Source organism: Mesoplodon mirus, assembly GCF_964341445.2.
Source record: "Mesoplodon mirus genome assembly, chromosome: 4".
NCBI lineage: Eukaryota > Metazoa > Chordata > Mammalia > Artiodactyla > Ziphiidae > Mesoplodon > Mesoplodon mirus.
In genome coordinates, this window is record NC_138979.1 from 176,211,984 (window position 1) to 176,237,014 (window position 25,031).

At 35.0% G+C, this 25,031-nt stretch overlaps 1 protein-coding gene across 2 annotated transcripts in view; it reads right to left on the bottom strand.

Annotated features, from left to right (window-relative positions):
* Positions 1-549: 549 nt before the first annotated feature.
* The window catches only part of PPP4R3A (protein phosphatase 4 regulatory subunit 3A), a 38,460-nt gene continuing 13,978 nt past the window's right edge, over positions 550-25,031 (bottom strand). Inside the window, exons 3-14 of one of the 2 annotated variants that reach the window (XM_082620200.1) lie at positions 23,181-23,279; positions 18,624-19,241; positions 15,364-15,441; positions 15,166-15,282; positions 14,601-14,717; positions 12,381-12,512; positions 12,171-12,273; positions 10,714-10,872; positions 5,377-5,546; positions 4,363-4,505; positions 3,496-3,686; positions 550-3,062 (exon numbers count right to left, since the gene is read on the bottom strand). In XM_082620200.1, coding sequence (XP_082476326.1) covers positions 2,824-3,062; positions 3,496-3,686; positions 4,363-4,505; positions 5,377-5,546; positions 10,714-10,872; positions 12,171-12,273; positions 12,381-12,512; positions 14,601-14,717; positions 15,166-15,282; positions 15,364-15,441; positions 18,624-19,241; positions 23,181-23,279 — 2,166 coding nt within the window. In that variant the 3' untranslated portion in view covers positions 550-2,823. Of the gene's footprint in view, positions 3,063-3,495; positions 3,687-4,362; positions 4,506-5,376; positions 5,547-10,713; positions 10,873-12,170; positions 12,274-12,380; positions 12,513-14,561; positions 14,718-15,165; positions 15,283-15,363; positions 15,442-18,623; positions 19,242-23,180; positions 23,280-25,031 lie in introns of both variants that reach the window. The other variant, XM_082620199.1, reaches the window with a different exon arrangement.

The following is a 25,031-nucleotide window of genomic DNA, read 5'->3' on the forward strand; positions in this document are numbered from 1 at the left end:
TGAAATACACTTAAACTCTTACAGTTAATAATGCACGCAAAGTTTCATTAAAAAAAAAAAATTAGCCAACAATAAGACTTTTCATGACTGTAGCAAGTTGTTGCTTTCTGGTTTTCTATGCAACTATTCCATATAACCTTGTTTTTGGTATCACAATGTACTGAGGGCTAAGCAAAAGAGGAACTAAGGTAGAAGCACACAGTGCTTGCTAGATTATCCAGTTAAAGTATATGATACTTAAAATAGTATCCTTTTCCTAGATATGAATTTTTATTCACATTTGCAAATACATTCTTCAGTAAGTTCTAAAATCTTCACTTTAAAAAAGTGAAGGTGTGTGGAATTGAGATATTTATTTTTGTATCCTTAAAAGAATTTTAGCACACCTAAGACAATAAAAAGAACCTATTTAAACATACTGTTTTAATGAGGTGGTATCTGATGGTCCTCTGGCCAGGTATTTATTTAGGAACCACCGCTTACAACTCCAACTGGTATTCCAAAGGGAGTAATTAAAAAAAAGAAAAAAGAAAAATACAACTAATACAATTTCTCTTACTCTTCACTTTTTTTATTACTTAAAAGTCAAATACGTTTTATTTTTAAATTATTCATCCTCAATTTTGATTTAATGTACCATCATTTTCCCAAGATATGAAATTTCAGAATCTCTTTGGAATACTAATTTCATGTTTCCAGGTTTAACAAAACTGCTGAAATTTTAAATTCCACTCTATTTCCCTGAATTCTCAAGACAGTTGCTGATGTAAATTTTAATATAAAATATTTAGTCACAAAATAGTATTGCTTTTTGTATGCACATAGTTGTAAGATTACTTTGCTTTTGTCAATAAAAACTATTCCATCTTTCATAAAACTCTAAACAAATTAAGAACTGTGATGGAGAACAAAAATTACACATGGTAAAACAGGTACCAGCACAACGTTAGGTTATATTACATCAAAAAAGTTTTTAATGGTCCCAAATATATATACTCAACAACTAAGCATACACTCAGGAGAAAAAAAAAAAATCAAAAACAAAATGAAACAAAAAAAATTATGACACAAATGACCACATCTAGAATTCCACTCAATCTTTAATCAAGTAGGGACAAATCCCCACTTAAAAAAAAAATCTGCAGTTTGAAGGGCAAAGGGAACAGATAAAAAAGAGGAAACTTCATATTCGCCCCTCCCCCAAAGAGGTTTTTCCAAACCTGCTGTAGCTTGACTAAAATGTTCAGAATGTACGATTTTAAAGGCAGGTCTCTTTATACAAAGAAACTGCTGGCATTCTTAACTAGTGAAGAATCAGGGCAGAAGAGCCTATTCTTCTGAGTCTCAAACGTGGTCCGAGAAAGCATATTCTGATTGCAGCAACTGACCAGTCAATCCCGAGTTCCACTTCCAAAACCCCTGCCCTGTTGGCTTTTCGTTTCCATTTCCTTCCCTGAGAAAAGGGCAATGTGTGGTCCAAGCTTAGACCTCGAAGGTGTAAGTCTTCCCCCTAAATGTATAATTATCCCCTCCTCCTGCTCCACTGAATTGGCACTTGATGAGCAGAAGTCAAGTGTGCGAGCTGAGCTGTGTCAGTCATTCACAAGAGGCCGCTGCTTTGTTATAGATTTTGTAGTGGGGAGGGGTAGAGAACCGGTTTTCTCAACAGGTACTGGTCACAGGCAGTTGCCATTATGACTCAAACTTTGCTTTCTTTGACAAAGGGAGCGTGTCTTCCTTGTCTTCGTCCTCATCATCATCCTCATCATCATCAGGATAATCTACCAGACCCACGAGGCCTCCCTGTTGGGAAATAAGGATTATTTTAAGAAAACACTACATTTTCAAATACATCTGTCTCTTAAGTCTGGGTAAAGGATATACTACCCCCCACCCCAATATACTAACTGGTTATTTCTGGGAGGTGAGATTGTATGCAGCTGAAATTCATTACCTATTTCCCAAGTTTTCCATGGTAAAATTTGAAGCAGTTATGAGCCTTGCAAAACACCCAGTAGATAAACACTAATTACCGAATTTAAAATTCAAAACTTAAGTTTTAAGACTTTATGCATTAAAAATATGTTCTTTAACAGAGTCTAAACAGCATCACAATTAAAAGCACAGAAAATAAACAGACACTAGAAGCGAGGGCAGACGGACTACCAGAGGCTGTTAGGAAAGTGCCTCTGCCCCGTCCCTTCCTCGTTATTCCATCCAGGCTTCCTTTCAGCTGTGCGCCTTCACCAGAAACCACTGTAGCTCACTTTAGTCCTGATGTAGATCAATGAATCCCAAGTGCCAGTCTGTTAACTGCTAGTCCAGGGAAACAGAAGGCAGCCAAAAGAACTGTTTTTTCCTGAGATTATGTCTTTCCTACATTTTTGGTGGTAAAATTGTGATCCTTCCTAAAGGAAATGTTAGTGATAGTACATAGTTAATTCTTTTTTATAAACCTTGCTTGACAAAATTAAGTTAGGAGTGTCCAGATATTTAGATTATCTTCTTCCTACGAAGTCTTTATCTGGGTATTAGTTGGGAAAGCTGATAAAAGTAAATAATAATTTAACTTTAAAATTTCTGTAAATGTTTTGACACATACAAATGTGAACTTAAGGTTCTAAAATGCAAACAACCAAAATAAGAATATATTCAGACTTCTGAATTGGTCATAAAAACTTTCAGAAATTTCTCAACTGCTGGTGGGAGAATTATTCTCTAGTTCACAAATGTTAAAATCAGTTCCAAAAGACAGTAACCAAAGGGACTACGAGTCACAACAATTTTATTGTTGGGAAAGCTTAAATTTGGTAGGTCTGGGAGTCAAAAACATACCTTGGTAGTAATAGCTGCCGTCTGAGATGTATTCTTAGGGATGGATCCAGGAGAGCCTGGAGATCCTGGGGATCCAGGTGAGCCTGGAGAACCAGGCAGATTTGTTGCAGGTGACTGGCTGGAGAGGGTAGTCTTTGTTCCACTAGAGAGGGAAAGCTTGAAACTTGGGCTCTGCCGACCAGAAAGATTCGTTTTCAAAAGCACCTCCTTTTCCTCACTTTCTTTTACTAAAAATGAGAATACTGTCAATAATTGTCACCCATACTCATCTTTTTAAAAACCTCCAAGTGAGGTGGCACTAAAAACACAATTAACTAGCTTACTCCTTTGCCAGAGAGCGACACTGAAATTCAGTTTATGAACAAAGCTTAGCAAAATACTAAGCATCCATCCTTATCCACAGCACTTTACTACTGAGAAGGAAGGAGACCTTCAGTATTACAGTGTTCCTACCCTTCCTGAAATATCTCACTCAAGACAAATTAGGGAAATTTAGTCTATATCTTCACAACAGAGCTATTAAATTCACACTCTATAAAGCAAAAGTCTTTTAATATCTGTTGTGACACAAAGTAGATACTAATCACTCTGTCAAGAAAAAAAGGATAAACCTAGAGTGAGAAAGCCTTCAATTTTTCCTTGCCCATCTTTTCAACATACATTTCTTCCTCTCCATGAATTTGCTTATTGGATCCATAATGTCATCATCATTCTTAGTTTTGTCAGATGGAGACACGACAGCTTCTCCATCTTCCATGTCATCTTCATCTGTGTTGAACCACATCTCCTCTTCATCTTCTAGTGTTCTGGCATCTCTTCGATATCTATGATTCCTCAAAATGGAACGCATACTATGAGTAAAGAGAAGGGAGTAGAATTAATAGACTCATATAAAGACTTTCGTCTTCAAATATTATCCCAAATTACAGTCTTAATAGATAAATGGAATAATACACATTTATACACACAGAGGTGGAAAAAAAAAACCAGATTTTACCTAACATATAACAAAAAACTACACTCCACCATATCTAGTGTTAAGTAGTGGAATCAAAATTCCCATTATCAAAATTGTACTGTTACTGATCAGTTTTTAAACTTGCTAACACTACGAATTAACAAGTCTTAATTTACGGATTTAAAAATATACCACAAGTATGTGAACTCAGGTATTTAGAAAAAAATGTACACGATTGCATTAAAATAGTTTGTAACCTTAAAGCAAAGCAAATACAATAATACTCTGATTTTACTTTGGACACAAAAGTAGCCTTATTGCCGTATCAGTGTTTTGCTTTTTTTCTTTTGCATTATCTAACTTGATATATGCCTGAGAAAAGTCTACAAATCATACTGATACCCACCTAACACCGTCAGGAAAACATTTACATTGACCATTAGAGAAAACTACAACCCCATCTGCTTATTTCCCCCTCTGCTGCCAAGCTAAATAATAAACAAGCAAAAAAAGAGCTACCATCATAAACTTGTCACTGAATGAATAGGTTCAAATATGTGGTAATCTACCTGTCAAGTTTGGGATTATCTTGCCTTTCTCTTTGTTGTTCAAATCTCAGTTTCAATCCTTTAAATGTTTGTACATAATCTACATCTTCCAGTGCTTTCCAGTAATTTTCAATTACATGAGCAGTTAATGATTTTATATCTTCCTATAAAAAAGAATTATAATAAAAAATGATAGGAAAAATTAGCAAACTATGAGGCTTAATTGTAGTGAACTCATAAACCCACCAAAAATGGTTTAATTTCATAAAATTATTATCCAATCTTAGGGACAAACAAATGCAAATGGGCATAACAAATACTGGCTACTTCAATAGCCCCTGACTTTTGGTGTACCTCAGAATTATCCATGGCTCTTTCCAAAGTAAATGCTCAGGTCCTACCCTGGATGATTCTCATTCAGTAAGTCTGGGGTGGTGCCTAGGCATATATATTTAAAATCACACTACAGAAAAGTGCTAGAGGTGGATGGCAGTGATGACTGCACAACAATGTGAATACACTTAACGCCAGTAAACTGGACACTTTGAAAAATGGTTAAAAGGGCAAATTTTGTTATGTTTATTTTACCGAAATTTTAAAAAAGCATGCCACAGATAATTCTGAGACACACCAATGTCTGAGAACTACCCGCCGACCATATCATTAAAGAATGAAGTTTGCTCTTTAGAGACATATGGAGGAATGTCAAGAAAAAATCAAAAAACCTCAAAGTTAAAAACAAACAAAAAACACATCTGAATACTTATGTCAACTATAATTTTACTTTCTTAAAATGACTACCGTGACAGTGTTAAATCAGTTTTCAAACTATCCTGAGATAGTTTGAAACTAGCTGCTGAGAGAGATTATTTTGTTTTTTGTTAGTTCAAATTGAATCTCTCATAACCTTTTGGTAACACTGGTTTTCTTTCAAAAATTCTCTCCAAATAATCTCAAATAAGCCAAAATACCAACAATGCATATTTGATTTTCTCAAACAAAACCAAAATTCTAACTAAAAAGTATAGAACCTACCACTCTAATAAATTCAAACATTTCTATTATGGCAGAGTTCATCAGATTGTAGCGGGATCCGTTGTTGAGAAATGCTTTGACTACTGGTTCAAACAAAAAACTTTTCATTATATAGCGGTTGTAAAACTCATCTTTTAATCCAATAATCTTTCTCTTAAAACGAAGAGCACCTGAAACACAGAGGCATTGTTGTTCAAATTACATACCATATCTTCATATTTTAGAATTACAAAAAAACCTGTTAAATAAACATAGTTCTTCATGCAGTAATAAGTTACTGCTTCCAGAAGTATGAACCTAAAGATAAGGATTACAAAAAGGTTATCAGAAAAATGTATTCTAAAAGCAGTGTATGTCATCATAGAACACAAGTCTTAAGAGAGCCATAAGAATTCTGGAAATAAGTTACTGATTACCAAAATGTACTTTACATCTGAAATTAGAGCTAAGATAGGGCTAATAAATGAATTAACCTATCATACTACTTAAGATGAGAAAAGTCCAAATATATCCTTTTGTATATACCTTCAAAACAATAGAAAAAACATTGTTTTATTAGGGCAATCCACTCTATAATTTGATCTTCCTTATTTTTGGACACTCTTATTATTTTGTATCAGGGTTAATGGTGTTTACATTGATTTGTTTTTGGATGTGTTTGTAGAAATGCCATAAACCCACAGAAATCTGCATGACCCAAAATTTGCCTTCCAGAGTTTAGGAATCAATTCAGAGGATGTTTTTAAAATGTGGTCCTCTATGCTTACTGCAGCGAGTATGCTTTTTATTTTTTTCCCCTAGTTTTCCTTTTTACAATTAATTAGGCTTTAACTTACAGATTAAAAGGTATATTTACATCTTGAGGTATGGGGAGTTACTTAAGTCACCATTCGTCAAGATCCAAATATACTCAGACAGCTAGACTTCAACAAAGCCCTCTTTACCTAAATGGAATTATCAGTAAGTTAATGCCCCAGTTATTGTAAACAGTTCAAAAAAGCATACTCACTTCATGCAGTCACATCGTCTTCGGTTGGCAAGATTAAATATTGTGTTTGTATTTTGGTTTCTTTGGAGATCATGGAAGTGGCTCGTTAAATTGCCAATTTGTTATTAATCAAGTCCTTCATGAGCAGGTAGCCAGGCAACCATGCTGACACGGTTTCTGGGTAGGAAGGCAGAGGAGTAAAGCAGCTCAATTTTTCTTTAGTTGGCAGAAAAGAGGTCCACAAGTGAATGCCCAATTAGGTACAGTTGATTATAAACTGCCTTAACAATCCAACTTATTTAACAGTGTCTCTTACTAAAGAGACACTCTGGGCAGGGAGTTCAAAATAGTTTATAGAAGAGTAATTGCATTTAATTTTTTAAACTACTGAGTATTTTCAAATACATAAGCATGGTGAAATAAGACATTTTAAACAGTAAGCATCATCTTTCTTTGTGATAAGTCAAAGCCTAATAAGGGTTTATTTCCCCAAAACAATGATTTGAGAGCTTGTTTTTTTTTTTTTATTAATGTTACTTGACAAAGGAACTTAGGCAGTTCCACTTGTTAGAATAAAAATCAATACTTTAGAGCTCATGCTAATAGGCCAAATTTTAAGCTTTTAGTAATTAAGGCAAGTGCTGTTATTTTAAAAATTGTTACTCCAACTTTGCAGGTTTTGTGAAGACTTGTGTCCTACCATAACACACACTAATTGAACCCTGTAGTCTGCATGCAGTTCCCGGGTAAGTGAAAAGAAAACTCCCTTCCTAGAACTCACTAAGGCCAGAGTATGCAGCTGGCACCACTGCCATCTCAAGAGCAGTTTTGTTCAGAAACTGCTAAGGTAGATAGAAGGTAATTCTAATGGGCTTTTTTTGGTTTTGCTCCTCATTTGCCCTCATTTATTTATATCAAGAATCGTGTCACTTCCACCCAAACCTCTCCCCAAAAAGAAACTTGCATGAAATATATCCAACCACTATTCTTGCTGTTGAATAAAGTTACTTTCAAAAATTTACCAGTGAGTTCTAATGAAGTCAAGTTGCTTGAAGGAGATTAGAGAAAGCTTTTGTGATAGGTCAAGTTAGCACAAATGTAGGATTTTCAATGAAAAGTGCACTCTGCTTCCACTCACATCTCTAACCTTTATTAACATGCCAGGAATCTCTTACGCTTAGTTTCAATCATCTCTAAAACAAATAATCAATCTTTACCTTACACAACATGACATTTTTTGTAAGTCTGAAACTTTTTGCTGCATATGTAACTAATGATAGCTGAAAAAAAGCATCTACCACAAAATTTTTCTTTACTTCATTCTTCTTATAGATTTCCATTTTAAAAAACAGCCAGACAACATACAGGTATGAACTAAAAAGCTACAATTTAAGATCCAAGAATCTGGTAAAGGCCAAGACTGATAAAACTGTGTGTGTGTCTCTGTGTATATACACATACATATCTAACCTATAAAGACTAAATAGGATTGCTGTTCTCACTCACAGACTTGATTACATTGTCTTTAAATATGATACAAGTATAATAATTAAGAACCAGCAGATACAAAAAATTCAAAGCCCCCAAACTGTGTACATTTAACCAATCTTTTGTCTTTACAAGTGGACATCTAAATTTACTTATAAAATCTCCCTTAAAAAAAAAAACTATACTTAATATGTTAATGTAATCTTTCCTAAGATTGAATAGATACTAAATCTCCGCATTGAATAGATACTAAATCTCCGCAAATTTATGCTTAGTTCTTTTAGAAATCCTTGATAAAAACTCCTACTGTATAGCCAGTCCTAAAGAGTGCATTCCTAATGACTGGCATCTTCTTTTAGAAGCTACTCATTCTCAATCCTGTGAAGAGAGCCACACTGAGAATCATTTGAGAAAGAGTAAGGTTTAATTAATGATAACCTAACCTAGTTTGGAAAATATTAAAATAATAAAACATAACTAAGATTTTTGCTAGCATGCTTAATTTCCTACAATATAAACTCATTAATTTGTCATGATTCTCTTCATAGTTCTCATTGAACTGTGAGAAATTTTCTTTGCAATCCTGTAAGCAAAATGAGATGAAGGACTAAAGAAAAGGCCTTTCCCGTTTCTGCCACTCTCCCACTAGACTCATGTGTTCTACGTAGCCCAAACCTCTAACACACCACACTTTCACATTTGTTCATCTTAATTGTGTATTCAACCAAGAATTTCACACTCTCCCATGATCAAGACACAACTTACTTCTTTTTGCAAGATTTTCCTGATCTGCCTCATTCAGGGAGAATAAATCATTTCCACTATACATCCAAACACACCTCGATATAGTGCTTTTGATGTTGTTTTGGTATTTACAGACTATCTCCTCCTAATGAACTCCCACTTGACAACTGACTTCAGGTCTTAATCATCTTTTTCCTAATACTAGGTATGCATCGTACTTCACCAAATGTAAGGTGCCACTGATCGCAAAAAACCTTCCTTTCTACTACTAAGAAAACAAAACAAAGGAAAAAAGCTACCAATCATAATGACATGCCATTAATTTTAAGACTCACCTTGATTTGAGATGATAAATGCATATCTTAGAATCAATAAAACATGGTAGTAGGTGTTAAATTTATTGAAATAGAACTGATTAATTTTTTAATTTATTCAGTTTCCCCATTCTGTCCCATCTGCTCAAACTCCCTTTCCCACACTCAAACAAAACCTTCTATGTTGACATGAAAGAACAAATCAAAGAAGTGTTCATTATTAACTTCCTCTCAACTTGCTTTGGGACTATCACTTTTGCTATGATAGGTTTATAAGGAAAATGAATATGAGTTTAAGAGCCCTTTTATATGCACTATTCCTTTTGGCTGAAAAACATCTGACCACATGTATTCTCAGTTCATACTGCAGTGTGTACACCAGACTGAAAAACTAATTCAGCTGTAACAACTGTCACCCTAATAGGTTTCCTTCTAAGAAAAATTCATTAAACTTTCTATTTTGAATACCATTTTAAAGATAAAATGTTGACAGAATAAATAAATGTCAGAAATATCCTTATAAACAATGTTTTCATAATTTAAGGATATTTTAAAAGTCAATTAAGCAAAACATTTTTTTTGGCTGCACTGCACAGCTTGTGGGATCTCAGTTCCCCGACCAGGTAATGAACCCAGGCCCTCGGCAGTGAAAGTGCAGAGTCCTAACCACTGAGGACGGCCAGGGAATTCCCAAGCAAAATGATTTAAAATGAAGTAAAAAAAAGACAGCAAAAATGGATGTATATGTTCAGGCTTCTAATTACTGGATGATTATGATGCCTTTATACAACAACAAAACCAACCTACCCATAAAAACCAAAAGGCCAAAAAGAGTTAGTTACCAACAGACATCTCTTATTGAGCCTCTAGGGTACTCTAAAACTGGTGTGCCAACTTACCAAAGAAGGCTGACTGCTACATGATCAAGAATATTCTGGGTTAACCTATTTCTAATTCAGAAACATGTTTTACTTCTGTAAAGTAGGGTCTTAAGAATACAGTGAAAGTCAACTTTTGAAAAACATGTATAACTAAGAACAGCCTTGTTAAAAGACTATCTGTTGCTCTAAGAGAGGTGACAAACCTTTCCCATAAAGTTCTACAGAATACATATTCTAGGCTTTGTGGGCCACATATGGTCTCTGTAGCTTTTTTTCTGAACAATGCTTTAAAAACACAGAAACTATTTTTCACTTTGCAGGTTATGCAAAAACAGACCATGGACTGACTGGATTCAGCCACAGCTGTGGTTTGTCACCCCTTCTCTAAAATATCTGAGGTAACACAATGTAATATGTCAAATATGTCTCAGTAAAGCTGGGGGAAAAGTATTTGTGGAATTAATGAACAGACCATCTGCAGGCATTTGTGCTAGGCATTCTGTAACTTAGAAAAAATGTATTTTGGAAACTCAGTGCTATTAGCTATGTTTTCCAAATTACGAAATGTATTCTTCATGACTCAGTGTGAGACTCTGGTCTCACAAGAATGTCCAATTTGTGATTGTCATGCTATATATATAAAGTCAAAAATAAATACGGCAAATAAAATGATTTAAGGTGCCATTTTAATAATACTTTAATACATTTTGTAGGTACACTCTAACGCCTTTACTGTATATTGAGAAAGAAGAGTCAGGAAAATCACCTGCTCAAAATATGGCAAAAGTACATTATCAGTGTAGTTTAGTATTAGAACCTTGGTCTCCTGAAATCAGTGATCTTTTCTTCTCAGGCAATAAGACCGAAAGATAACAATACTAATATACAGACAATAAGTAATTCTACCAGAAGCAACACTTACATAATGCCAAGAAAGCATGCTTCGAGGCCATAAGAACTAACACTCTCCGGAGAATGTCCTTATTAATGATGTAGTTCTTTATGTGGTAGGTATGGTGCTCCACACAAAATGTTAACAATTCCAATACAAGTGCCAACAACTGGGCAGTCTGAAAATCATCTAAACGAAACAAAAACAAAACACAATTATATTTAATGGCTTATATTCTTTTCCTCCCCAAATGTAAGAATCCGAATTCCAATCAAGTAAAATCCCTTCTATTAACCCAAATATGTTAAAGGAAAAGGGAACTAACATTTATTGAATGCCTACCATGTGCCAAGAACTGTGCTTTCCATTTTTTCACATTTAATTTAAATAACTCTGTGAAGAATTAGTGTCACAAGACCCAGGTGTGAAATGTTATTAGTAAGGCAAACTGGGATACAAATCTATTAGATCTGTTTTATTCCAAAGGGCAAGAATGCTCTACCATGTCTTATGTCCCTCAATGGATATACAGATATCACAGGAGGTCCTCCTACCACACATCATCTGGCTTCGACGGAACTACTCTGCTCCTTTGATTCATGTGCTTTGTGCCTCCTTTTACTACACATAATGAGTCCACGCTGAATTATAATTACTGGCTTATCTTCCTCACCAGGCAGTAAGACTCCAAAACTATTTTACTCACTGTTTTTATTTCCCCCATTTAACCCCTAAAGGTTATATATATATAGCACAGTGCCTTCCACACAATGGGTTCTCAATAAATGTTTGATGAATTGAACATGTGGGTTTGGAAAGAAGCCTCAAGCTTTACCTACTATGAATAAAGAAGACAGGAAAAATTAGTATCACATTTCCAAGACTTGATTCTAGAGTCATTAAAAAAGGTAAATTTAACACTTTTTTTCTAAGTGGTGTCATAAGTTAAATATACTATATTGATAATTCATATGACAAAATAACTTACTTATTCTCAAAGCTTCAATAAGGAATTTCCCAATGAAGACCCTAAAACTATTTTCTAAATCAATCACACACACACACAAAGCTAAAGGAATAAAATGCAGAAATAAATAATCCTACCTTGGAATAACCTTCAATGCAAAGAAAAACTGCTTAATACTAAGCACAAGCTCTGCTCTGTATCTACACACCTGGAGTACAAATAACTTAAAATGAATTTTCTAATAGCTTCTTCCTTCTATTTGTTTCATACATGTAAATGCAAACTAAATACAAATATTGCTTTAACAAAAAAAATTGTTTTAAAATTCTGAAAGCAAAAAATTATCTCTAGTATCTTCTTTCACAGTTCTAGTACCTCTGACTATAGCACTTTTAAAAGAAATTTTACCTTGAAATTACCTCTTTTGAAAATATATTAGTAGACCTCTAGGTTAACACCAACTTTTTGAGTTTCAGAATTCAAGAACAAAGAACTTAACTACCAACCTGTATTATCTTACCTTTGCTAGGTTTGTCTTCTGTTGTATTTGCCAGTAAGGGAGCAGTAAGGACATGCATACAGTGCTTGTAGAAGAAACCCAGAAATTCAGTCTTTTCTGTTTTCTAAGGAATCGAAAACACTTCCATGAACTTTAACTGCATTGGTTCCTACCAGCAATAAAAATTATACCAGTATGAAAAAGAGAAAAATGCCCATGGCTTACGCTTACATTGGCAGTGGCTAACATGTTTTCCGGGTCAACTAATGTTCGAAGGAGGCCCATAAGCTGGACTGCTCCTCCAAGTTCAGGGTCTGTATCACAAATCATATGTTCTATAATGAGGTTGATGAGCAAAATATCCTGGTGAGAAAAATACACATAGTAAGGATCACTTATTATAGGAGGGAATGGAAAAAGCATATACTGTGAGACAAGCTACAGCATCATACCTAGCTATGGCTATCTTGTTAACTGCGGACAAAATGAAATGCTTGACTGGCTTCTTTAATGGATACAGAGCAGTTTCCCAAAAGTACGGTATAGGCACATTACACAAATAGTACCAAGAAGAATTTGTCTTTAATCACGGGGATTTATGATTAAAAGAAAAACAAGGTGTCAGCTTGGTGCTAACAGATCTCTTACACCTCTGGATAACGAAATCTCCCTTCTGAAGGAAGCCAACGGGCTTTAACAGTAAGAATGTTTAGCTGGAATTTATAACAACTTGTTCTTTCACTGCATTTGTATAGATTCCATTTATGGCAGATGATAACTGCACCTATTTTCCATTCATGGAAATGATATAAAGTTTCCATTTAAAATGAATTTAAGAAAAAATTAGTTGGTACCTGAATGTCTGAAATTGGGGGAAACAAGATAACGTTAAAGAGCACACAGGAGAACAAATATAGATATTCCAAATGACATACAAAATGGACTTAGTTTTCCTGATGCTCTACTATGACTGGTTTTCCTGGCTGAAGAGGAAAAATTGAGAGGCATTCAGTGAGAAAAACCCCTGCTCTTGCCTATATATGCAATGGTAGGATAGACAGAGAAAATGCAGACACACATGGAAATAACAATCAAGACTGGGAATCAAGAAGACTACTGCGTATGAATGAAGCACATCAATGTATGTTCAACTGGTGGGTTACAGCGCCAACAAGAATAGCCTTTATTTTTAATACATATATATATTTTGGTTTTCAAGATAGGACTGTTTTATAAAAGCAAAATGTAACATAATATTCAACAGTTCAAACTGGCACTTCCTGCACCTACCCTGACATTACAATTTTGTAAACAAGTGTTAAATATAGAAGTTACTAGGCATTCCACTTCATTTTGACATCACAACACATTACGATCTCTTTAAAAAGTCTATTTCCTCATTTTGTAAAAATATGATAGGCTGGAATTCTACGTATATTTTTTTCTAAGAGGTTGTCTTTTTACCCTCTCTGTGTGAGGGCAGAATACCTTAGTTTATTCTTAAGTAAAAAGTTACTTCCAAGATTTTATGGGGGAAAGAGAAAATAAAAAATCAGGGTGATTGGTTTAATTATCTGAAAAGAAAACAGAGCACAAACATTTACGGCTTCCACACATGCCATGTAACACAGACTCTGGGAGAACCTTTCACATCACCAGGATACATTCTCTCACCAACTCTGAAATTGATGGGTGAGTGAGTGAGTGAGTGTGAGAGAGTGTGTGTGTGTGTGTGTGTGTGTGTGCACAACACAACAGCTTGTTCCCTATGGTTAGGCAGTAAAGAAAGCACCCTAAACACTTTCCAAAGGAATGTGCTTCATCATTCTTAATGATTTTGAGACTCTATCCCTAGCAAAGCCAATGTTTTCCTAGGGAAGTTATTCATAATTCCACATATAGAAGAACAATTTATTGATTAAATGATTTAAACAACACTACATAGCACATTAACTTCTGAATTAAGAAACTTAATCTCAAATTTTTTTTTTTTTTTTTTTTGCGGTACGCAGGCCTCTCACTGTCGTGGCCTCTCCCGTTGTGGAGCACAGGCTCCGGACACGCAGGCTCAGCAGCCATGGCTCATGGGCCCAGCCGCTCCGCGGCATGTGGGATCCTCCCGGACCAGGGCACGAACCTGTGTCCCCTGCATCGGCAGGTGGACTCTCAACCACTGCGCCACCAGGGAAGCCCGATCTCAAAAATTTTTAAAGAAATTTAAGTTGAGCATTAACAACTGCTGTAAGACAATTTATAAACTGAGACAGGAGCCAGTTAGGGGAAGAATAAGCCATGATATTATGGCTACACTTTTCTCAAACATCAACTATTTAAATCTTTAAGAAATGAATAACAAATACAGTTATAGCTTCCCATGTATAAATACTTACTGTTAGTGCAAATAATATTTACCTTGTTGGTTATTTTTTGCTCTGTTAACTTCTTACTTACATCATCATTCTGTTGTGCCTCCTGCATGACAAACTCTCGTACCATGGATGGATTATATTCAACCAAGTATGAGAATATATCAGTAGCAGCACTTCGCACCTGTGTATCATCCATGCCCTGCAGATAAAAAGCACTTATTTCTCCTATAATAATAAAAATATGGAACTTGCAGCTATATAAATCCAAAACCTAACAAATTATAAGAAAACATTTGAATAAAAAAAGAGAGGTCAAGGAAACTCTGCTTATGTAAAATTCTTGTTCTATGAATAAAGTTATACTTTCTTTTATTCCTGTTTTTTTTCTACTTTAACATTTCAACTAATAGGCTGCAAAGTTAACAAATTATTGATATTAAAAATATGGAAGATTCCTGTATGTGTCCTTTCAGTACTCTCTGTAAGGACTCTCTAATACTAGAATTTTATAGCTTTTTAACTTTATGTAATACACAACTGATATTAAATATTGGCTATAATCAAACAGTTGCATGCTACATAAGAAATATACTATTTTGTGGATTAAAAATATGATGGTAATTAAGTCTAAGGAGAAACAGACTTACAAGGATGACTTCTAAAGCTGGTAATATACCCATGTTTGACAAAGTCTTGAAAAAAGCATCTCTGTTTTGAGGTTGTAGCGTTTGGGAGAACGCACAAAATTCTTTTAAAAAGTTAACCTGAAATTAGGAAAAAGGGTAAGTGAATACAAAAGGTGTGTTGTTTTAGCTTCATGCCCTCCATAATATCAAATTTCTTACCAATTCCTGTCTTTTTTCCTCATCTGTTGCTTCATCTGTTAGCTGTGCAAACAAATCTGTCAGAAATTTTTCATCTTCCTGTGAAATCAAAGGATAAATTAATTATGCTAATAGTAAGAGTATAATATATTTTCAAGTTGCTAATACAGAAGATATAAATTGTAATAACTGGAAAAGGGGAAGATGGTATTAGCAATGCTGTTTTTTAAAAGAGAAGAAAAAAACTATTAAAGGATAAATTGGGGATTTATACAAAGATTATCCTTTATATTTCGGCAAGGCTCTATTTCCTAAGTCTAGTTAAGGGCCACATTATAAACATTTTAGGCTTTGCGGACTCCACCACAGCTACTCAATTCTGCTGTTATAGTAGGAAGCAGCCACAGGCAATGTCAATGAACAAGTATGGCTCTGTTCAGATAAAACTTTATTTACAAAAACAAACATGGTCTGTAGACCCGTGATTTTCATAGGGTTTCATAATCTTAACTTTAGAAGTTAAGGTTCTACAACCACTCAAAGAAAGAAAAAACTTCCTTCATGTTTTAAAAACAGAAATGATTCAATTATGTAAAAAGCTAAATTCAGAACTTTTAAAGAAACATTATTTGAAGCTATCCACCTACAGACATACAAAATCATTTAATACATTATTAAATTATTCTATATTAAATTAAAATGTATTAAATTATTTTGGAAATGATTCAAAAGATCTCTCATAGGATACTCATCTGGGCATGTAAAAGTTAGAGTATAGAACTTGGAAATAACCTCATATGTTATCTTATCTTACCTCCTTATTTTATCATTGAGACAGATTAAGAAGTTTACCCAATGCCCAATCACAGTTAGCAGGTAGGTGGTAGAGCCTTCCTGACTGCCTGTTCAATTTTTTGTCACTATTTTTAGTTAAGGTTTTATTATATTTTAATTCCATACAACCTGAGCTAGTAGAAATAAATTCAACACTACATGCCCTACAGTCATGCCTAAGTCTAAATGTATGTATGTGTGTGTGTATATATATACATGTATATGTATGTGTACGTACGTATGTATGTGTGCATCTCCCACTAGTTTATAAACCCCTTATTCACTGCTGCAGGTGCTCAAGAAACATTTTCTGTGACACTAAATTAGTTTGGCTATTCCCACCTTTACTTTTTCTGCAGTGTACAAATAGGCCACACCTCAAATGGCATCCAATATCAAGATCCATCTCAGACATAATATATCCCACCAAATGGAAATCAAATGATTAAAAAAGATTCTCTGAACTGCTGCAAAGTACAGAGAATTAAGAAGGTTCATCAGTATTACAGAGAATCAGTCAACAGTAAGGGTTATGACTGTGTACAAGGTGGGTAAGAACCTGCTTTAATTACTCCTTGTCAGAAAATGTGTAAAACTCACCTTCCTTCATAGCAGTACTTTCAATATAAATGCTCAGCATCAAGAGAAACAGAAAGACCTACAGCACTGGCAGCCTGCATTTTACAGAGCATATTGTAGGGAAACAAAGACTTAACAACTTCAAATTATTCATACTTAATGAGTAAAACTGGCATTTTACAGGTCTGAAGACCAAGAAAACAAAGAAGTGACAAATCCCTATATAACAAAATAAGAACCATGTGGAGCTAAAGAAAAGGACCAGTAGTGCTTAGGACTATCCAAGGAGACCAGGAATCAGAACTAGACCAGAACAGAGGATCTATTAGGTAGCTAGCAAAAACTAGTTCCTTAGCAAACAACAAATGAAAATTGGTACCAGAACACCCTTCTTCTTCCATTATCAATCACAATACACTATGTCAAGGAATACTGTTGTACTTACCAGACTGTATTGCCTATGTTATTTGTCTGTCTTAAATGAATGGAAAACGTGTCAAATTAATCAATGTGAACTGGACTTATCACTAGCTTCAGGAAAGCAGTTTTGGTAAAATTGACTTTTCTATCTAAATTCATATATATATATATATATATATATATATATATATATATATATAAAGGTGATAAAACCAGGGTCACTGAAAATACAGCAATTTTCTAAAAAGGAATAGACAAAAATTAAATTTACTGTTTTACTCATAACATGTGCTACCAAGCAGCTCTTACTGACATTTATTTGCCTCTTTTTTTAAAATTCAAATCCAGGTTTCAAGTAATTATTTTATTTGTAGATCTGAGGTAAGGTCTTACAATAGCTTTCAAATCATATCACATAGCTGTTATTGTTACAACATCTTGGGCATAAAGAAACAAAACACACAGGAAGTGTGCAACTCACAAATCTTGGCACTATGCAAACTTATATTTCAACTGGACTAGACTAATTCATGCACCATGGGATAAATTACTGAGATTCTCTGACTTTGGGGGTTACAAATGCAGATTACCGGCCAGCTCAGACATTCGGATTGTGTGTTATGTGCAGAATCCAGGATGCATCCTAGGCAGTTCTGATGCAAGCACCCTAACACACCACACCCGAGAGACTGGGCATACTATAAAAAGAAAATTTGGAGTTTAATAGGCAATTATTAATAGATACTTTAAAATAATACTCAAGAGTCTTATATCATGTTCAATGCTTTATAGGCATGCATCTGATTTAATCTTCAGATGACCTTATAGGGTAGGTACTAATATCACCAACCTTAAGATGAGGAAGCTGAAGCTTTAAGAGATTAAGCAAGTTGCCCAAGCCACATAGCTATTAAGTGACAGGCAGAGCTGAAACTCATACTCAAGCCTAACCTCCCCACACTCTCATCCATTACAAAAGCATGCCTTTTGGTAGGGAGACATGCAGCTATAACTTGCCAACATCTGCTGTACCTCTAATAAATAATTACCTGGGAGTTCTATAAATGCTATAGAATTTGTATTCTATATTTAATGACATATTTCTTGGCTTCTCTTTTATTTTTCTTTCCTCTTCCAATCTATTCTGTTCTATGCATAACTGATAGATTAACATCCCTCCACATTCAAGCGTTTCATTAAGATCCTTTTCCTATAATTTCTTCAAGCTAGATTTTTTTAAAAAAAATTACATTTATCATCCCTAATCCAACACAACCTTCTGGTCCCACAGTATCATATATTATAATCTCTTGTAATATCACCAAAATACATACCTTTAGACAAAAATTAAAAATTCAATTTGTGTGCCTAAAAGGAACAGAAAATTATTTCTGCTGAAGGCAATCAGTATCTTTTTAAGTAGGAAAAAAATGAATGATCTAACTCACCTGTAACATACCAACAATTTCTACCTTATTGAAAAAGATAAAAGAGTGAAGTGTTGATAACATATTTTCTTCAAAGACTGAAGGGGTGGGTAGAACCATGTCTTGTATATACTGAACTCTGTATGTCTGATGAATTTTTTGTTTCAGCTCAGGATCTGATATGGGAATCACTTCTTTAAACTTGGCTGTTTTTGTTAGAAATTCCCTATGTTTTCGTGGTTGTGATAAAGCAGGATCATATTCTAAGCATCCAATGACGTCCATTATACATTCCTCAGAGAACATAACTTCAAAAAGAGCAGTTCGATTCAAGAGGAAGATGCCTTTGATAATTTCATACAAGTGGTGCAGTCCTTCGATATTTTCCAAATCCTCACACACATGAAAAAGCTCTAAGAGCTTTTTAATGTAACCCTCATTTTCCAGTGCTAGTGCAAGTTTTTCACGACGCAGGGGGGAAGGTAAAGATGATGCCACAAGTTCTGCAATTTCCTCAAGGCGACTTAATTCACAAGATGGCAACTCTAAACCTGGCGATGACATATCATCAAAACGCTCCTCTTCAGACTCATCTACAAGGTCCTGAGTGATGTCCACTGATGGGTCCTTTCCTTGAACCTAGTAAACAAGATTTATGATAGCTGACAAAGTATAATCAAAGCAAATCTAAATGATATTCTTAGATACAAGAGATGTTATAAGAAAACTATAATGATAATTTTCAAGTTTTAGACAAACTTTAAGTCTTCAAACTTGACACCGGTGCTTTGTGACCACCTAGAGGGGTGGGATAGGTAGGGTGGGAGCGAGATGCAAGAGGGAGGGAATATGGGGATATATGTATAGCTGATTCACTTTGTGATACAGCAGAAACTAACACACCATTGTAAAGCAATTTATATTCCAATAAAGATGTTAAAAAAAAAAAAGCTCGAAACAATTGCCTACTTTTCTAAACACATTTCTACAAATAACATACACTTTCGATTTTAAGGAAGGAAGTTCAAAGTTCAGAAATGGAATAAGCTTTCTTGTAAGTAAAAGGTTTACCAGCAACGGAAACATTCTAAAGATCCACTAAACTAATTGTGACTGTGACTTACAGTGCCCTGCAGATGCATAATATATAGAGGCCTGATGATAAAACATCCACTCACATTTTATATCCATGGCCCTCTTTTCCAACAGACCAGGGCAAATCTCAGAAACACTCCTAGCACTGTGCTCTGGTAGAGCCACCAAACTCTTCAAAGTTTAAGTAAAATTCAAACAAATGCTGTGACCATAGAAAATATATATAATTGTAAGCAATAAGAAAAAGATTTAATATCAGTTAATTTAGAAACCAAGGGCCAAGAGCATTTACAAAGTGGCTTAGGACCAAAGTAGGTCAGTGATTTGGTATGAAAATGCTGGTTGGTAGCCCAAAATGATGATTAAGAAAAACTGAGTGGGAAACAAGTGCACCCACACAAAAATAAAACCACATAAAAAGTAACCGCAACCTATGTGTAGTAGAGCTATCCCCTAGGAATACCTGCTTAAAGTTAAGTAACCAAACCATGGAAGTTCTCCTTTCTACACACCCAAACCTATACCTCTCATAATCCCCTAGAAGCTCTAAAGTTTGTCATAAACCCCAACTTTATGTCAGTGTAGGGGCTCTAATTATAAAAAGATAAGTTATAAGTCTTCACAATTAAATACATTTTAAGGTAAAAGAAAATTTTTACAAAAGGTCAAAGACGTATTTTGGAATGAAATGAGTTTTGCTATCTTGGCCCTGTAATTTGAGACACTGCCACTAAACCAGCCCAAAAGGCCACGCTGGATGGCAAAGGGATGGAGAAATTAGGCCTTATATGAAACGACCAACAAACTTAAATTGCTTAGCATGGTTAAGAGATGTTGATGGGTACTAGAAGGGAAGAAGTCCTGGACTAAGTCTAGAAAAATGCTGCAAGGCAATACCGTCTTGACCTTAACCCAGTGGGCAGCACCACTAAAAGGAGGCTAGGTACATTCACAGCTTTTACCTGGCATAGTCTCAAGTTGGCCCTGGATTTTTTAAAATTACGTAAGATCTCATCACAGCTTTAGACTCCTAGTATTCAAGGTATGGCTCTACCTATAGAAAAATGGTAGGGGTTTGTTTACAAAACCAATGATAAGGGATGAGAGCCCTTATTGTAATGAAAAATGCCATCTTCTGGAGTTAATTAGCAAATACGAAGGCTGAATAGGTAATCGAAAAGACCTGTGTTTAGGAATTTGATCTGCTCAGGGAAACATGGTGAAACTGTAATAATCTGACAAATATGTTTCAGTCTTACTTTCAGAAGAGAAGCAATAGAAGAATGAAAATTTAAAAAGGAAAGGAGACTAAGCTAGAAGAGAGAGCTTTCCTTATGAGAAAGGATAAATCTCAGAAGTCAATCTGGACAGATATGAAGAAAATGAGAATGTGAAGATCATAAAGATATAAAAAGGAAAAAGAGATGCACCCAGACATAACTGCTATCAAGGAGAGTACTAAAAATGTGGAGATTTTTTAGCTGTTTCTAGATCAAAAAATGATGAGTTCAAGAAATAGAGAAACATATAAGATCTCAGAGAACAAAATATAGTAAATTCCCTAAGATAAGCCAGGATCCAGAAATTAATTGAGAAGTACAGTCAGGATCATAAGAGTCATTGAGAAATGACATCTTGAACATAAACTATGTAAAAGTTGGGAGGGGAAGATCAGAAAGGAACAACAAAGTCGGCAGTGATTCCCAGGAAAGTTATTGTAGAGAAAAGTATACAAGTACTATTACTTGTGCCCCAAGAGAAAATGACGGAAAAATTTACGGTGTTACAGACTAAGGAGAAGTATAATAAAGCTCCGACAATTTTAAAGGAGAGCCAGGCATGACGGTAACAGACTGAGTCCAGGTCTGAGTTAAATATTGACCTAATAAAAGATTGTGTCCAGGGTGGGACTGTTCATCTTAGAAAGGTGAAAGAGAACAAGATTTATCTTAATAACGGGTGCTTTCAGCACCACCCTGAGCTCATTAATCTCTTCTCTTTCTATGGAAGAACTCCACATGACAAAAATCTAGAGGAACATGCTGTAAAAACAACTGTATGAGACAGAAAGCAAAGAAAACATGAAGAAAGCATAAATACAAATGTTAGTTTTTCACATGTTAAAAGAAGGAAAGGGACAGCTTAACAGGCAGGTTAATTTATGAAAAACACAGATGAGGAGAATTATATAGCAGAAATAAATTCTGCAAGTTAAGGAGAAACTGTGCCTCAGGAGCACTGTGGCTTCTCTTAAGGCAGTGGCTCTTAAACTTCAGGGTGCATCAGAATCACCTGAAGCAGGCGTTGACAAACGAGCCAAACCTGGCCCACCACTTGTTTTTGTAAATAAAATTTTACTGGAAGAGAACGATGTCCATTTATTTGTTATCTATGGCTACTTTCACAGTACAACAGCAGAACAGAATAGCTGTTAAACTGTATGGTCCACAAACCCTAAAATATTTACCATCTTGCCCTTGACAGAGAAAATCTGACCTAGAGGGCTTGTTAAAATAGAATTACTGGTACCTACTCATAGTTTCTGACTCAGTAGATCTGGGATGGGGGTCTCAGAAATTGCATTTCTATCAGATCCCAAGTCATGCTCATCCTGATGGTCTGAGGACCACACCTTGAGAAACAATGAATTAAAGAATCTCCTGAAAGTTATTTATTCTCCAGATAAAATAAACAAGATAGAGAAAGTGTCCTTAGGATATAATGGTCTAAATAAGTCCATAACAAGAACCAGTGGCTTTAGCCATCAGAGCGCATAAAAAATGACCATACTCAAAAGACTGTGGAGATTTTATCACTAGACTGAGGTACTAGAACCACTAGGGAATTCCAGAATCAATTGAGAACATGCATGATGACGTTGAAGAGATAGTCAAGTGCCATAAGAAGTTACTGAACAAGGGGTAACACGATCAGACTTGCATTTTTAAAAAGATCACTCCAGCTGTGGTACAGATTTGGGATGAAAGCAATAAACCAGGCAAGCAATGATGGTGGCTTAGTAAACTAATAGCAATGAAAATGAAGATAAGTGAATGCATTTAAGACTTACAATTGAGGGACTGAATGGATATAGAAGATGAAGGACGGATAAACACGTTTCTGGCTTCAGCAACTGGGTGGCATTTACTGAGATGAGAGAGATAGCTAGGAGAATGAACAAATCTCAGTGAGATTCCGTTCAGTCTTAGACTATTAAATTTGAGATGCTAGTTAGCACTCATGGAGGAGCTCTCAAAGGCAGCTGGATATACAACTCTGGAGTTCAGAAAAGGCCTGGGCTGGGTAGATTAATGTCAATAAACTGTACTTTCCTATAAATCAAGCTTTTCACAGACAGCAGTGAATTTAGAAGATGTATATGAAATGTGTCTCTGTTTAAAATTGGGGGCATTAGCATAAAGCACAGCAAAAAACAAAATGCTTAAAAGGAAAACATGTTGATTTTCTGATTTTTAAAATTACCTGACATATTTTCTCCCAAATTTCATCACATCCAGCTTTTTCTTGAAAGCTAAGGGCCAAGTCATAATTTTCTGCTTCAGACCACACAATCAAAGTGTCCTTGAGAGAAAAGAAGTCTGAATGATTAACATATATTATCACAAACTACTTCAAATATAAGGCAAATGAACAAAGCAACAGGGAATTGAGAACAGTACTCATTTTTACTTTTTGTAGCATTGATGTCAGTAATTTCCAATGCCTTTTTGCACTTCACTTTATCCAACCTATGAAATGAAAACAACGTTCTCCTTAAGGAGAAGCTGAACCAATATATGAAAAGCACTACAAATTGAGCACATAATCTAAATATATCAAAAGATACAAACTAAACATTATGTCAATCCTTTGCTTGCACATTAAGTTACATTTTATGCTCTAGTCAAAACGCTCAAAGAGGAAGTCCTGAGTATTCAATAACAAGGGCGTGTTAGGAGGATGAGATTAATAAAATAAACATAGCTCCTCCTCCTCTCTAACTTTCAGTATCGGGTGTTCTTTACCTGGGGCACTTGAGGCCCATGATGCCCTTGAAATTACTGGCTAAATTTGTAATATGTGAGCATTTACCTGGACAGAGGTTTTTTAACTTTTACCAAAGTTCAAGAAGCAAGATGTTCCTACCACCTACCACCCTTTTATTCATTTCATACCAGTTTTTGGTTTTTTAATGATAGTAAGTTTAATAAACAGTTTTTACTAAGACGTAATCTCAGCAAGACACTACAATTATAATACCGAGACCACTTTATATTTCCTGTGGTACAAATAGTCTGTACTCTACAATATGCATGGTATAATATTTATAGGGTCTAAGGTATCTTTTTGAAATTACTGACTATAAATAAACACATACACTGTTCCATAGCAATTAACCATTTCAAAAAAGAGCCTTCTTCCAGAGGGATCTATGAATCATATTAAGAATTTCTGAATGGCACTAGGGAGAGTTACATTTGAAAACGAAGCCTAATGTAACAGCTACCATGTAGCCTTTTTCAAACTAGTCCAAAGAGACGAATTAGGAGTAGAAATTAGATGTGAACACAATATAAAGAAAAATAATTTAATCTAATAAGTAACTGAAAGGAGCCAAGCCAAGGCTGGCTGAGCATTTACTGAAATGATAAAAGTTCCTGCATTGAGGAGGAAACATGACTATATTTTAAGGTATCTTAAAGGATCTATGTAATTTCTAATACTTTTCAGTACCTCATAAGGACACTGCTTATTGTACACAAATGGATCCCATGTTTAAAAATGTCTGCTAAATTGCATATTTACTCTGTTCAGTCAATTATTTAACTGTCTATCATGAGACCAATAGTCTCTTACTGAACTAAAGTGATGCCAGCCAGAAGTAAATAAACAATCCTCTGATTAGGCTGTGCAGCATTACTAAGAGGATACATCTGCAAGTCTTACTCAGAATTTTTAAAAAGAGCTCAAAGACCCCTTTTTATTATCTTCAAGAACTTCAAGAGATCATAGATCCCAAGCAAGCAATCTGTTCCAGAGACTGGGTAGCTGTTCCAGCTCAAAATAATTTACATTAACACTGTAAGATCAACATGTCAGAAATTAGTCAGTTGGCCTCAGTTTCATCTTTAAATAAATGGGATCGTACTGTTTTGAAAACCAGTAATAAGGTAAGATCTATTGGAAGAAGTCTAAAACCACTATCACATTAGTAATAAGATAAGTTTAAGACAATTGTAAGCAACTGCTCTGTTACAATGTATATTCAGAATCATTTGGAGGCTTAAATTAGGGCACAGCTAGAAATACGTTCTTAATTATCCATTTGACAAA